At 53.4% G+C, this 15,118-nt stretch overlaps 1 protein-coding gene across 1 annotated transcript in view; it reads left to right on the plus strand.

Annotated features, from left to right (window-relative positions):
• The window catches only part of LOC306771630 (serine protease HTRA1B-like), a 139,115-nt gene that overhangs the window by 122,224 nt on the left and 1,773 nt on the right, over window positions 1-15,118 (plus strand). The window contains exons 7-9 of the mRNA XM_079260883.1: window positions 10,898-11,012; window positions 11,273-11,330; window positions 11,707-11,802. Of these exons, the coding sequence (XP_079117009.1) occupies window positions 10,898-11,012; window positions 11,273-11,330; window positions 11,707-11,802 (269 nt within the window). The remainder of the gene's footprint in view (window positions 1-10,897; window positions 11,013-11,272; window positions 11,331-11,706; window positions 11,803-15,118) is intronic.

A 15,118-nucleotide genomic window follows, 5' to 3' on the forward strand; every position in this document is an offset into this window, starting at 1 on the left:
ACCTCATCACCATGAGAATCTCCCATTCCACCTCATCACCATGAGAACTTCCCGTTCCACCTCATCACCATGAGAATCTCCCGTTGCACCTCATCACCATGAGAATCTCCCATTCCACCTCATCACCATGAGAATCTCCCGTTCCACCTCATCACCATGAAAATCTCCCGTTCCACCTCATCACCATGAGAATCTCCCGTTCCACCTCATCACCATAAGAATCTCCCGTTCCACCTCATCACCATGAGAATCTCCCGTTCCACCTCATCACCATAAGAATCTCCCGTTTCACCACATCACCATAAGAATCTCCCATTCCACCTCATCACCATGAGAATCTCCCGTTCCACCTCATCACCATAAGAATCTCCCGTTTCACCACATCACCATGAGAATCTCCCGTTCCACCTCATCACCATAAGAATCTCCCGTTTCACCACATCACCATGAGAATCTCCCATTCCACCTCATCACCATGAGAATCTCCCATTCCACCTCATCACCATGAGAATCTCCCGTTCCACCACATCACCATGAGAATCTCCCATTCCACCTCATCACCATGAGAATCTCCCATTCCACCTCATCACCATGAGAATCTCCCGTTCCACCTCATCACCATGAGAATCTCCCGTTCCACCTCATCACCATGAGAATCTCCCGTTCCACCTCATCACCATGAGAATCTCCCGTTCCACCTCATCACCATGAGAATCTCCCGTTCCACCTCATCACCATGAGAATCTCCCTTTCCACCTCATCACCATGAGAATCTCCCGTTCCACCTCATCACCATGAGAATCTCCCGTTCCACCTCATCACCATTAGAATCTCCCGTTCCACCTCATCACCATGAGACTCTCCCATTCCACCTCATCACCATGAGAATCTCCCATTCCACCTCATCACCATGAGAATCCCCCGTTCCACCTCATCACCATGAGAATCTCCCGTTCCACCTCATCACCATGAGAATCTCCCATTCCACCTCATCACCATGAGAATCTCCCATTCCACCTCATCACCATGAGAATCTCCCGTTCCACCTCATCACCATGAGAATCTCCCATTCCACCTCATCACCATGAGAATCTCCCGTTCCACCTCGTCACCATGAAAATCTCCCGTTCCACCTCATCACCATGAGAATCTCCCATTCCACCTCATCACCATGAGAATCTCCCGTTCCACCTCATCACCATAAGAATCTCCCGTTTCACCACATCACCATGAGAATCTCCCATTCCACCTCATCACCATGAGAATCTCCCATTCCACCTCATCACCATGAGAATCTCCCGTTCCACCTCATCACCATGAAAATCTCCCGTTCCACCTCATCACCATGAGAATCTCCCATTCCACCTCATCACCATGAGAATCTCCCGTTCCACCTCATCACCATGAGAATCTCCCGTTTCACCACATCACCATGAGAATCTCCCGTTCCACCTCATCACCATGAGAACCTCCCGTTCCACCTCATCACTATGAGAATCTCCCGTTCCATCTCATCATGATGAGAATCTCCCGTTCCACCTCATCATGATGATAATCTCCCGTTCCACCTCATCACCATGAGAATCTCCCGTTCCACCTCATCATGATGAGAATCTCCCGTTCCACCTCATCACCATGAGAATCTCCCGTTCCACCTCATCATGATGAGAATCTCCCGTTCCACCTCATCACCATGAGAATCTCCCGTTCCACCTCATCACCATGAGAACCTCCCGTTCCACCACATCATGATGAGAATCTCCCGTTCCACCTCATCACCATGAGAATCTCCTAAAGATGCTCTGCTGGATGTAGATCTGGTGACTGTGGAGGCCCTTGGAGGACAGTGAACTCATCATCATGGTGGAGATGATGTGAGCTTTGTTACATGGTGCATCATCCTGATGGAAGTTTCCATTAGAAGTTGCTCCACTGTGCTTGGAAAGGGATGGACATGGCCAGGAGCAGGAAGTGGTTAAAATAGGTCATATTTGACCAGAGTGGGACAAGAAGCAGGATGGATCCATGTTGTCATGATGTTTCCAGCAGATTCTGATCCTACCATGTGAATGTGGAGCTGAAATGGAGACTCATCAGACCAGCAACGTTTCTCCATCTTTTTTGTTTCGTTCTGTGTCAACTGTAGCTCCAGGTTAAACAAGACATGTAACCAAGTAGAGTACCATTTACTCCTTGTTAGGAAAGTAAATGAAGTCTTTTGGTCAAGTTTGGCTGGTTTGCTGCACAGATGACAACCAGCTTTTCTTCATCCTGCCATCTTACCAAAAGAGAAACATGAGATGTAAGAATGCAGCGCTGTCACTTTTAGGGACACCTGCTCAAGGTATTCTGGGATGCCGTGTTCAGTGTGTTAATGTGTGTGTTACACGGCAGTTGAGTAGTGAAAGTACCCGCTAAGCAACCACACGTCCTCGCCTCGTATTTTCTGTCTCATTTGCGAAAGCAACAGGCATTACGTGGTGGCAGAAGTGACCTATGGATGACAGAGACAGCACCGGTATGGCAAAGTTTCATCCACTGACTGAATTTAAGTTTGATGGGCCGGCTTCATGACCCAAATGGATACAGAGATTTTGCTGCTTTTGTCTCACATCCAACTGAGCCAAGATGGAGGTGATGCCCAGTTTGCTCATCTATTCGATGGAGAGTGTGGCAGAAAAAAAATCTTCTTTTTTCTTGTTATTTTCGCTGACTTTTGTGAGCAAAGATGACAAGCTTAGCCCCTTGCTGCCATTTTGTCTTGTGTGTTTGTATGTGTGTTCATGTATTTTGTTTGTTGTTCTGATTGTTGGAGTGTTCTGTCGCTAATGTACCTTTTACCCCACTTTTACTAAATGTACTATCGTAATATTGTCATTTACATATGTCTGCGGGACGGTCTGAGACGGAACCGACCCGTTCTGCGGGACGGTCTGAGGCGGAAACGACCCGTTCTGCGGGACGTTCTGAGACGGAACCGACGCGTTCTGGGGGACGGTCTGAGACGGAGTGCAGTCCCTGCCACCTCTGAGCCGAGGGGACCCTATGCTCATAAAACTGGATGGACAGAAACGGTGGACAATGCCAGCTGTTGTCCAAAGTAGCATCTCCACTCCCAGGTCAGACATGATGGAGACGGCACAGGGTGAGCGTTACAGAGCAACAGACACCACCTGTTGGCCATTCCTCCCAAAGCAACACCAGGAAATAAAAATCCTGCAAACCTAAAGACTGTGGTCTCTGACATCACCAACCAAGAGACTTCTGCTTTTCCACCAGTGACTCTTGCTTTAGGGTCCAGGATACCTCGCTCGGGTAGAGTGAGAAAACCAGTGTCGTGGTTTGATTCGTCGTGGAAGCAGTGTTGCTTGCATGACTGTAATGTTCACGTCCACTCAGGTCTTTCCACGTCGACTCAGGTCTTTCCACGTCCTCGCAGGTCTTTCCACGTCCACTCAGGTCTTTCCACGTCCACGCAGGTCTTTCCACGTCCACTCAGGTCTTTCCACGTCCACGCAGGTCTTTCCACGTCCACTCAGGTCTTTCCATGTCCACGCAGGTCTTTCCACGTCCACTCAGGTCTTTCCACGTCCACGCAAGTCTTTCCACGTCGACTCAGGTCTTTCCACGTCGACTCAGGTCTTTCCACGTCGACTCAGGTCTTTCCACGTCGACTCAGGTCTTTCCACATCGACTCAGGTCTTTCCACGTCCACTCAGGTCTTTCCACGTCGACTCAGGTCTTTCCACATCGACTCAGGTCTTTCCACATCGACTCAGGTCTTTCCATTTCCACGCGGGTCTTTCCACGTCCACGCAGGTCTTTCCACGTCCACTCAGGTCTTTCCACGTCCACTCAGGTCTTTCCACGTCCACTCAGGTCTTTCCACGTCCACTCAGGTCTTTCCACGTCCACGCGGGTCTTTCCACGTCCACGCAGGTCTTTCCACGTCGACTCAGGTCTTTCCACGTCCACGCAGGTCTTTCCACGTCCACTCAGGTCTTTCCACGTCCACTCAGGTCTTTCCACGTCCACTCAGGTCTTTCCACGTCCACTCAGGTCTTTCCACATCGACTCAGGTCTTTCCACGTCCACGCGGGTCATTCCACGTCCACGCAGGTCTTTCCACGTCGACTCAGGTCTTTCCACGTCGACTCAGGTCTTTCCACGTCCACGCAGGTCTTTCCACGTCCACTCAGGTCTTTCCACGTCCACGCAGGTCTTTCCACGTCCACTCAGGTCTTTCCACGTCCACTCAGGTCTTTCCACGTCCACTCAGGTCTTTCCACGTCCACTCAGGTCTTTCCACGTCCACGCAAGTCTTTCCACGTCGACTCAGGTCTTTCCACGTCGACTCAGGTCTTTCCACGTCGACTCAGGTCTTTCCACGTCGACTCAGGTCTTTCCACGTCCACTCAGGTCTTTCCACGTCCACTCAGGTCTTTCCACGTCCACGCAGGTCTTTCCACGTCCACTCAGGTCTTTCCACATCGACTCAGGTCTTTCCACGTCCACGCAGGTCTTTCCACTTCCACTCAGGTCTTTCCATGTCCACGCAGGTCTTTCCATGTCCACTCAGGTCTTTCCATGTCCACGCAGGTCTTTCCACGTCCACTCAGGTCTTTCCATGTCCACGCAGGTCTTTCCACGTCCATTCAGGTCTTTCCACATCGACTCAGGTCTGTCCACGTCCACGCAGGTCTTTCCACGTCGACTCAGGTCTTTTCACGTCGACTCAGGTCTGTCCACGTCCACGCAGGTCTTTCCACGTCGACTCAGGTCTTTCCACGTCGACTCAGGTCTTTCCACGTCCACGCAGGTCTTTCCACGTCCACTCAGGTCTTTCCATGTCCACGCAGGTCTTTCCATGTCCACTCAGGTCTTTCCATGTCCACGCAGGTCTTTCCACGTCCACTCAGGTCTTTCCATGTCCACGCAGGTCTTTCCACGTCCATTCAGGTCTTTCCACATCGACTCAGGTCTGTCCACGTCCACGCAGGTCTTTCCACGTCGACTCAGGTCTTTTCACGTCGACTCAGGTCTGTCCACGTCCACGCAGGTCTTTCCACGTCGACTCAGGTCTTTCCACGTCGACTCAGGTCTTTCCACGTCCACGCAGGTCTTTCCACGTCCACTCAGGTCTTTCCATGTCCACGCAGGTCTTTCCACGTCCACTCAGGTCTTTCCACGTCCACTCAGGTCTTTCCACGTCCACTCAGGTCTTTCCACGTCCACTCAGGTCTTTCCACGTCCACGCAAGTCTTTCCACGTCGACTCAGGTCTTTCCACGTCGACTCAGGTCTTTCCACGTCCACTCAGGTCTTTCCACGTCGACTCAGGTCTTTCCACGTCCACTCAGGTCTTTCCACGTCCACTCAGGTCTTTCCACGTCGACTCAGGTCTTTCCACGTCGACTCAGGTCTTTCCACATCGACTCAGGTCTTTCCACGTCCACGCAGGTCTTTCCACTTCCACTCAGGTCTTTCCATGTCCACGCAGGTCTTTCCATGTCCACTCAGGTCTTTCCATGTCCACGCAGGTCTTTCCACGTCCACTCAGGTCTTTCCATGTCCACGCAGGTCTTTCCACGTCCATTCAGGTCTTTCCACATCGACTCAGGTCTGTCCACGTCCACGCAGGTCTTTCCACGTCGACTCAGGTCTTTTCACGTCGACTCAGGTCTTTCCACGTCCACGCGGGTCTTTCCACGTCCACGCATGTCTTTCCACGTCGACTCAGGTGTTTCCACGTCCACTCAGGTGTTTCCACGTCCACTCAGGTCTTTCCACGTCCACGCAGGTCTTTCCACGTCCACTCAGGTCTTTCCACGTCCACTCAGGTCTTTCCACGTCCACTCAGGTCTTTCCACGTCCACTCAGGTCTTTCCACGTCCACGCAAGTCTTTCCACGTCGACTCAGGTCTTTCCACGTCCACTCAGGTCTTTCCACGTCGACTCAGGTCTTTCCACGTTGACTCAGGTCTTTCCACATCGACTCAGGTCTTTCCACGTCCACGCAGGTCTTTCCACTTCCACTCAGGTCTTTCCATGTCCACGCAGGTCTTTCCATGTCCACGCAGGTCTTTCCACGTCCACTCAGGTCTTTCCACGTCCACGCAAGTCTTTCCACATCGACTCAGGTCTTTCCACATCGACTCAGGTCTTTCCATTTCCACGCGGGTCTTTCCACGTCCACGCAGGTCTTTCCACGTCCACTCAGGTCTTTCCACGTCCACTCAGGTCTTTCCACGTCCACTCAGGTCTTTCCACGTCCACTCAGGTCTTTCCACGTCCACGCGGGTCTTTCCACGTCCACGCAGGTCTTTCCACGTCGACTCAGGTCTTTCCACGTCGACTCAGGTCTTTCCACGTCCACGCAGGTCTTTCCACGTCCACTCAGGTCTTTCCACGTCCACGCAGGTCTTTCCACGTCCACTCAGGTCTTTCCACGTCCACTCAGGTCTTTCCACGTCCACTCAGGTCTTTCCACGTCCACTCAGGTCTTTCCACATCGACTCAGGTCTTTCCACGTCCACGCGGGTCATTCCACGTCCACGCAGGTCTTTCCACGTCGACTCAGGTCTTTCCACGTCGACTCAGGTCTTTCCACGTCCACGCAGGTCTTTCCACGTCCACTCAGGTCTTTCCATGTCCACGCAGGTCTTTCCACGTCCACTCAGGTCTTTCCACGTCCACTCAGGTCTTTCCACGTCCACTCAGGTCTTTCCACGTCCACGCGGGTCTTTCCACGTCCACGCAAGTCTTTCCACGTCGACTCAGGTCTTTCCACGTCGACTCAGGTCTTTCCACGTCCACTCAGGTCTTTCCACGTCGACTCAGGTCTTTCCACGTCCACTCAGGTCTTTCCACGTCCACTCAGGTCTTTCCACGTCCACGCAAGTCTTTCCACGTCGACTCAGGTCTTTCCACGTCCACTCAGGTCTTTCCACGTCGACTCAGGTCTTTCCACGTCCACTCAGGTCTTTCCACGTCCACGCGGGTCTTTCCACGTCCACGCAGGTCTTTCCACGTCGACTCAGGTGTTTCCACGTCCACTCAGGTGTTTCCACGTCCACTCAGGTCTTTCCACGTCGACTCAGGTTTTTCCACGTCCACTCAGGTCTTTCCACGTCCACGCGGGTCTTTCCACATCCTACTCTGGCAGGTTTTGTCATGTTATCTCTACTTCTCAGTGACAGACATGGAAAAAATCGCTTTGGGGGACAGATTAGTGTAAAAGTTGGAATCCAAATATTTATTGTTGCCATTTTTCTGTCTGCTACCCTGAAGTTTGAGGTTGGAGGTAAGAAGACAACATCAATTTAAATTGTGGTAATAATTTGGAATTTATCTTTAAGGTAGGGAGATTTAAGAATGCAGCACAAGGTGTGTTAAGGTGTGTGTTACACGGCTCGGTGTGTTAAGGTGTGTGTTACACGGCTCAGTGTGTTAACGTGTGTGTTACACGGCTCAGTGTGTTAAGGTGTGTGTTACACGGCTCAGTGTGTTAAGGTGTGTGTTACACGGCTCAGTGTGTTAAGGTGTGTGTTACACGGCTCGGTGTGTTAAGGTGTGTGTTACACGGCTCGGTGTGTTAAGGTGTGTGTTACACGGCTCGGTGTGTTAAGGTGTGTGTTACACGGCTCGGTGTGTTAAGGTGTGTGTTACACGGCTCGGTGTGTTAAGGTGTGTGTTACACGGCTCGGTGTGTTAAGGTGTGTGTTACACGGCTCGGTGTGTTAAGGTGTGTGTTACACGGCTCGGTGTGTTAAGGTGTGTGTTACACGGCTCAGTGTGTTAACGTGTGTGTTACACGGCTCAGTGTGTTAAGGTGTGTGTTACACGGCTCAGTGTGTTAAGGTGTGTGTTACACGGCTCAGTGTGTTAAGGTGTGTGTTACACGGCTCGGTGTGTTAAGGTGTGTGTTACACGGCTCGGTGTGTTAAGGTGTGTGTTACACGGCTCGGTGTGTTAAGGTGTGTGTTACACGGCTCGGTGTGTTAAGGTGTGTGTTACACGGCTCGGTGTGTTAAGGTGTGTGTTACACGGCTCGGTGTGTTAAGGTGTGTGTTACACGGCTCGGTGTGTTAAGGTGTGTGTTACACGGCTCGGTGTGTTAAGGTGTGTGTTACACGGCTCGGTGTGTTAAGGTGTGTGTTACACGGCTCGGTGTGTTAAGGTGTGTGTTACACGGCTCGGTGTGTTAAGGTGTGTGTTACACGGCTCGGTGTGTTAAGGTGTGTGTTACACGGCTCGGTGTGTTAAGGTGTGTGTTACACGGCTCAGTGTGTTAAGGTGTGTGTTACACGGCTCAGTGTGTTAAGGTGTGTGTTACACGGCTCAGTGTGTTAAGGTGTGTGTTACACGGCTCGGTGTGTTAACGTGTGTGTTACACGGCTCGGTGTGTTAAGGTGTGTGTTACACGGCTCAGTGTGTTAAGGTGTGTGTTACACGGCTCAGTGTGTTAAGGTGTGTGTTACACGGCTCAGTGTGTTAAGGTGTGTGTTACACGGCTCAGTGTGTTAAGGTGTGTGTTACACGGCTCGGTGTGTTAAGGTGTGTGTTACACGGCTCGGTGTGTTAACGTGTGTGTTACACGGCTCAGTGTGTTAAGGTGTGTGTTACACGGCTCAGTGTGTTAAGGTGTGTGTTACACGGCTCGGTGTGTTAAGGTGTGTGTTACACGGCTCGGTGTGTTAAGGTGTGTGTTACACGGCTCGGTGTGTTAAGGTGTGTGTTACACGGCTCGGTGTGTTAAGGTGTGTGTTACACGGCTCGGTGTGTTAAGGTGTGTGTTACACGGCTCGGTGTGTTAAGGTGTGTGTTACACGGCTCGGTGTGTTAAGGTGTGTGTTACACGGCTCGGTGTGTTAAGGTGTGTGTTACACGGCTCGGTGTGTTAAGGTGTGTGTTACACGGCTCGGTGTGTTAAGGTGTGTGTTACACGGCTCGGTGTGTTAAGGTGTGTGTTACACGGCTCGGTGTGTTAAGGTGTGTGTTACACGGCTCGGTGTGTTAAGGTGTGTGTTACACGGCTCGGTGTGTTAAGGTGTGTGTTACACGGCTCGGTGTGTTAAGGTGTGTGTTACACGGCTCTGTGTGTTAAGGTGTGTGTTACACGGCTCGGTGTGTTAAGGTGTGTGTTACACGGCTCGGTGTGTTAAGGTGTGTGTTACACGGCTCGGTGTGTTAAGGTGTGTGTTACACGGCTCGGTGTGTTAAGGTGTGTGTTACACGGCTCGGTGTGTTAAGGTGTGTGTTACACGGCTCGGTGTGTTAAGGTGTGTGTTACACGGCTCGGTGTGTTAAGGTGTGTGTTACACGGCTCGGTGTGTTAAGGTGTGTGTTACACGGCTCGGTGTGTTAAGGTGTGTGTTACACGGCTCAGTGTGTTAAGGTGTGTGTTACACGGCTCGGTGTGTTAAGGTGTGTGTTACACGGCTCGGTGTGTTAAGGTGTGTGTTACACGGCTCGGTGTGTTAAGGTGTGTGTTACACGGCTCGGTGTGTTAACGTGTGTGTTACACGGCTCGGTGTGTTAAGGTGTGTGTTACACGGCTCGGTGTGTTAAGGTGTGTGTTACACGGCTCAGTGTGTTAAGGTGTGTGTTACACGGCTCAGTGTGTTAAGGTGTGTGTTACACGGCTCGGTGTGTTAACGTGTGTGTTACACGGCTCGGTGTGTTAACGTGTGTGTTACACGGCTCGGTGTGTTAAGGTGTGTGTTACACGGCTCAGTGTGTTAAGGTGTGTGTTACACGGCTCAGTGTGTTAACGTGTGTGTTACACGGCTCAGTGTGTTAAGGTGTGTGTTACACGGCTCGGTGTGTTAAGGTGTGTGTTACACGGCTCGGTGTGTTAAGGTGTGTGTTACACGGCTCGGTGTGTTAAGGTGTGTGTTACACGGCTCGGTGTGTTAAGGTGTGTGTTACACGGCTCGGTGTGTTAAGGTGTGTGTTACACGGCTCGGTGTGTTAAGGTGTGTGTTACACGGCTCGGTGTGTTAAGGTGTGTGTTACACGGCTCGGTGTGTTAAGGTGTGTGTTACACGGCTCGGTGTGTTAAGGTGTGTGTTACACGGCTCGGTGTGTTAAGGTGTGTGTTACACGGCTCGGTGTGTTAAGGTGTGTGTTACCCGGCTCGGTGTGTTAAGGTGTGTGTTACACGGCTCAGTGTGTTAAGGTGTGTGTTACACGGCTCGGTGTGTTAACGTGTGTGTTACACGGCTCAGTGTGTTAAGGTGTGTGTTACACGGCTCAGTGTGTTAAGGTGTGTGTTACACGGCTCAGTGTGTTAAGGTGTGTGTTACACGGCTCAGTGTGTTAAGGTGTGTGTTACACGGCTCGGTGTGTTAACGTGTGTGTTACACGGCTCAGTGTGTTAAGGTGTGTGTTACACGGCTCAGTGTGTTAAGGTGTGTGTTACACGGCTCAGTGTGTTAACGTGTGTGTTACACGGCTCAGTGTGTTAACGTGTGTGTTACACGGCTCAGTGTGTTAAGGTGTGTGTTACACGGCTCGGTGTGTTAAGGTGTGTGTTACACGGCTCGGTGTGTTAAGGTGTGTGTTACACGGCTCGGTGTGTTAAGGTGTGTGTTACACGGCTCGGTGTGTTAAGGTGTGTGTTACACGGCTCGGTGTGTTAAGGTGTGTGTTACACGGCTCGGTGTGTTAAGGTGTGTGTTACACGGCTCGGTGTGTTAAGGTGTGTGTTACACGGCTCGGTGTGTTAAGGTGTGTGTTACACGGCTCGGTGTGTTAAGGTGTGTGTTACACGGCTCGGTGTGTTAAGGTGTGTGTTACACGGCTCAGTGTGTTACAGGCGTTACAAACATGGTGTCAGGTTTTAGCCAGCTTCATGGAGTTTGCTGGTGTGTGTGTGTGTGTGTGTGTGTGTGCAGGATGGAGAGGTGATCGGCATCAACACCCTGAAGGTCACGGCGGGAATCTCCTTCGCCATCCCGTCAGACAAGATCCGGCAGTTCCTGGCAGAGTCACATGACAGGCAGGCCAAAGGTCCGAGCAGCTGACAGAACGGAGGAAACATGGAGCTCTCACATCACTTCAATACAAGCTCCATTTACTTTATGGCTCCGCTGATTTTCTGGAATGTTTCCTCCTCATGTTCCAGAATTAAAACGTCCATTTATCTGGTCGTTAGACGGTATTTCCAGCCTGCTTCCCATCAGAAAAGCATGATGGGATTACGGTGGATGATTGTTCCCCCACAAACTCAAGTCTTTTTAATGAACAGGACATTTCTTTGTGTTTTTCAGGTAAAACGCCGCTAAAGAAGAAATACATCGGCATCAGGATGATGAGTCTCACTCCGGTGTAAGTTTCTGGTCATCTTCGTCTTTTCTCCATCACACTGTTTTCCAGACAAATAAAGCAAAGAGATATTTCCATTCCAGACACTTCATGTTTAACAACATGAATCTGTGTGGATGCAGTGATCCTCCTGAAGCTCAGAAACTCATGTTGCATAAATGAGGGTGGTGATCAGGTTGAACATGTGACCTCAGCTTTTGGTGCCAAGTGAGCAGTCTGGACTGGAATGTGGATCAAGCCGGGACACAGTCCCGAGCAGAAAAACTCCCTCCGGGAGACGGAGTTTCACAGTTCCCTCCTCAACGGGAAGGTTTTGTTAAGCTCAACACGTGCACATATATGTTCATGTGCACGTTTCTCTCCTGTTCTCTGGCTCCAGACTAGCGAAGGATCTGAAGGAGAGGCAGCCAGACTTCCCGGATGTCACTTCGGGGGCGTACATCATCGAGGTCATCAGCCGAACTCCAGCTGAAGCGTGAGTCTGTTCTTCCAGCTTTCTCAGGAGGTCAGGAAGTTTATTCTGCGTTAATTCCCTGCTGCGAGTTTGATTTTCATGCCATGAAGGCCGCATGTTCGCCCACCAAACGCCTCCTGGTCGGAGCTCATCTCGAGCGGTTCGGCCGGGGAAAGATTTCTGCTGTCGTCACATATCAACTCTGGAAGTTCAGCTCAGGATTTCCAGCTGCTGCGTGGCTTCTGGAAAGGTCCTGGTGGCTTGCAGTGTTCGCAGAAACGTAAATGGACCGCAGTCAGAGTTCTCTTTGGCTTCGTTTCAGCCTCTGAGTCAAAGGATGTCGCATCGGACGCCGTTCTGACGCTTCTAACAGGTGGGAGTCTCGCAGAGGTCCACATTAAGACCTTCTCTGGTGTCCTGAAGTTCAGTTGTTTGTTTTACCCTGTTCTGGACCTCCACCTGGTCCTCCACCTGGTCCTCCACCTGGTTCCCCACCTGGACCTCCACCTGGACCTCCACCTGGTTCCCCACCTGGACCTCCACCTGGACCTCCACCTGGTCCTCCACCTGGTCCTCCACCTGGACCTCCACCTGGTCCTCCACCTGGTCCTCCACCTGGACCTCCACCTGGTTCCCCACCTGGACCTCCACCTGGACCTCCACCTGGTCCTCCACCTGGTCCTCCACCTGGACCTCCACCTGGTCCTCCACCTGGACCTCCACCTGGTCCTCCACCTGGACCTCCACCTGGTCCTCCACCTCGTTCCCAGCCTGGACCTCCACTTGGTCCTCCACCTGGACCTCCACCTGGACCTCCACCTGGTCCTCCACCTCGTTCCCCACCTGGACCTCCACTTGGTCCTCCACCTGGACCTCCACCTGGACCTCCACCTGGTCCTCCACCTGGACCTCCACCTGGACCTCCACCTGGACCTCCACTTGGTCCTCCACCTGGACCTCCACCTGGACCTCCACCTGGACCTCCATCTGGTCCTCCACCTGGACCTCCACCTGGACCTCCACCTGGTCCCCCACCTGGACCTCCACCTGGACCTCCATCTGGTCCTCCACCTGGACCTCCACCTGGTCCCCCACCTGGACCTCCACTTGGTCCCCCACCTGGTCCTCCACCTGGTCCTCCACCTGGTCCTCCACCTGGACCTCCATCTGGTCCTCCACCTGGACCTCCACCTGGTCCCCCACCTGGACCTCCACTTGGTCCCCCACCTGGTCCTCCACCTGGACCTCCACCTGGTCCTCCACCTGGACCTCCATCTGGTCCTCCACCTGGACCTCCACCTGGTCCCGCACCTGGACCTCCACTTGGTCCCCCACCTGGTCCTCCACCTGGACCTCCACCTGGACCTCCACCTGGACCTCCACCTGGTCCTCCACCTGGACCTCCACCTGGTCCTCCACCTCGTTCCCCACCTGGACCTCCACCTGGTCCTCCACCTGGACCTCCACCTGGTCCTCCACCTGGACCTCCACCTGGTCCTCCACCTGGACCTCCACCTGGACCTCCACCTGGTCCTCCACCTGGTCCTCCACCTGGACCTCCACCTGGACCTCCACCTGGTCCTCCACCTCGTTCCCCACCTGGACCTCCACCTGGTCCTCCACCTGGACCTCCACCTGGTCCTCCACCTGGACCTCCATCTGGTCCTCCACCTGGACCTCCACCTGGACCTCCACCTGGACCTCCACCTGGTCCCCCACCTGGTCCTCCACCTGGACCTCCACCTGGTTCCCCACCTGGACCTCCACCTGGTCCTCCACCTGGACCTCTACCTGGTCCTCCACCTGGTTCCCCACCTGGACCTCCACCTGGTCCTCCACCTGGACCTCCACCTGGTTCCCCACCTGGTCCTCCACCTGGACCTCCACCTGGTTCCCCACCTGGTCCTCCACCTGGACCTCCACCTGGTCCTCCATCTGGTCCTCCACCTGGACCTCCACCTGGTCCTCCACCTGGACCTCCACCTGGTCCTCCACCTCGTTCCCCACCTGGACCTCCACCTGGTCCTCCACCTGGACCTCCACCTGGTCCTCCACCTGGACCTCCACCTGGTCCTCCACCTGGACCTCCACCTGGACCTCCACCTGGTCCTCCACCTGGTCCTCCACCTGGACCTCCACCTGGACCTCCACCTGGTCCTCCACCTCGTTCCCCACCTGGACCTCCACCTGGTCCTCCACCTGGACCTCCACCTGGTCCTCCACCTGGACCTCTACCTGGTCCTCCACCTGGTTCCCCACCTGGACCTCCACCTGGTCCTCCACCTGGACCTCCACCTGGTTCCCCACCTGGTCCTCCACCTGGACCTCCATCTGGTCCTCCACCTGGTCCTCCACCTGGACCTCCATCCGGTCCTCCACCTGGACCTCCATGTGGTCCCCCACCTGGACCTCCACCTGGTCCTCCACCTGGACCTCCACCTGGTCCTCCACCTGGACCTCCACTTGGTCCTCCACCTGGACCTCCATCTGGTCCTCCACCTGGACCTCCACCTGGACCTCCACCTGGTCCTCCACCTGGACCTCCACCTGGTCCCCCACCTGGACCTCCACCTGGTCCTCCACCTGGACCTCCACCTGGACCTCCACCTGGTCCTCCACCTGGACCTCCACCTGGTCCCCCACCTGGACCTCCACCTGGTCCTCCACCTGGACCTCCACCTGGTCCTCCACCTGGACCTCCATCTGGTCCTCCACCTGGACCTCCACCTGGACCTCCACCTGGTCCTCCACCTGGACCTCCACCTGGTCCCCCACCTGGACCTCCACCTGGTCCTCCACCTGGACCTCCACCTGGTCCTCCACCTGGACCTCCACCTGGTCCTCCACCTGGACCTCCATCTGGTCCTCCACCTGGACCTCCACCTGGTCCCCCACCTGGTCCACTAGCCGGATTTTAGAAACATCTTTCTGGACATTACTTTAGAAAGCAGGAGGCACATCCAGCTGTTTGACACTAAAAGAAACCAGACCAGATCAGGGACTGGATCCACTTCCTGCTGCAGACCATCAGGCAGTTAAAGACGTGGAAGTCACTGTGAACTGAGTTTGAGCAACAGAATTGTCTCTTAAAAAGACGTGGAACATTAATGTAACGACTGTTTTTCTCTCTCCAACACGGAACGAAGCAATGCAAGACTTTTCAGTTTCAGTTGCAAGTTGTGCTCATCTGATTTTTTTCCAGACCAAGCGGCAACCTCCGGCGGTTAAAAGTGAAGCCTATGAACAAGTGCATAAAACTGCAGTTCCACCTTCGTCCACTAGGGGCTGCAAAACAGAGCAAATCCCCATAGACTCCCATGTTAAAAAGATCAACTTC

This window comes from Telmatherina bonti (assembly GCF_933228915.1).
Source record: "Telmatherina bonti genome assembly, chromosome: 21".
Classification (NCBI taxonomy): domain Eukaryota; kingdom Metazoa; phylum Chordata; class Actinopteri; order Atheriniformes; family Telmatherinidae; genus Telmatherina; species Telmatherina bonti.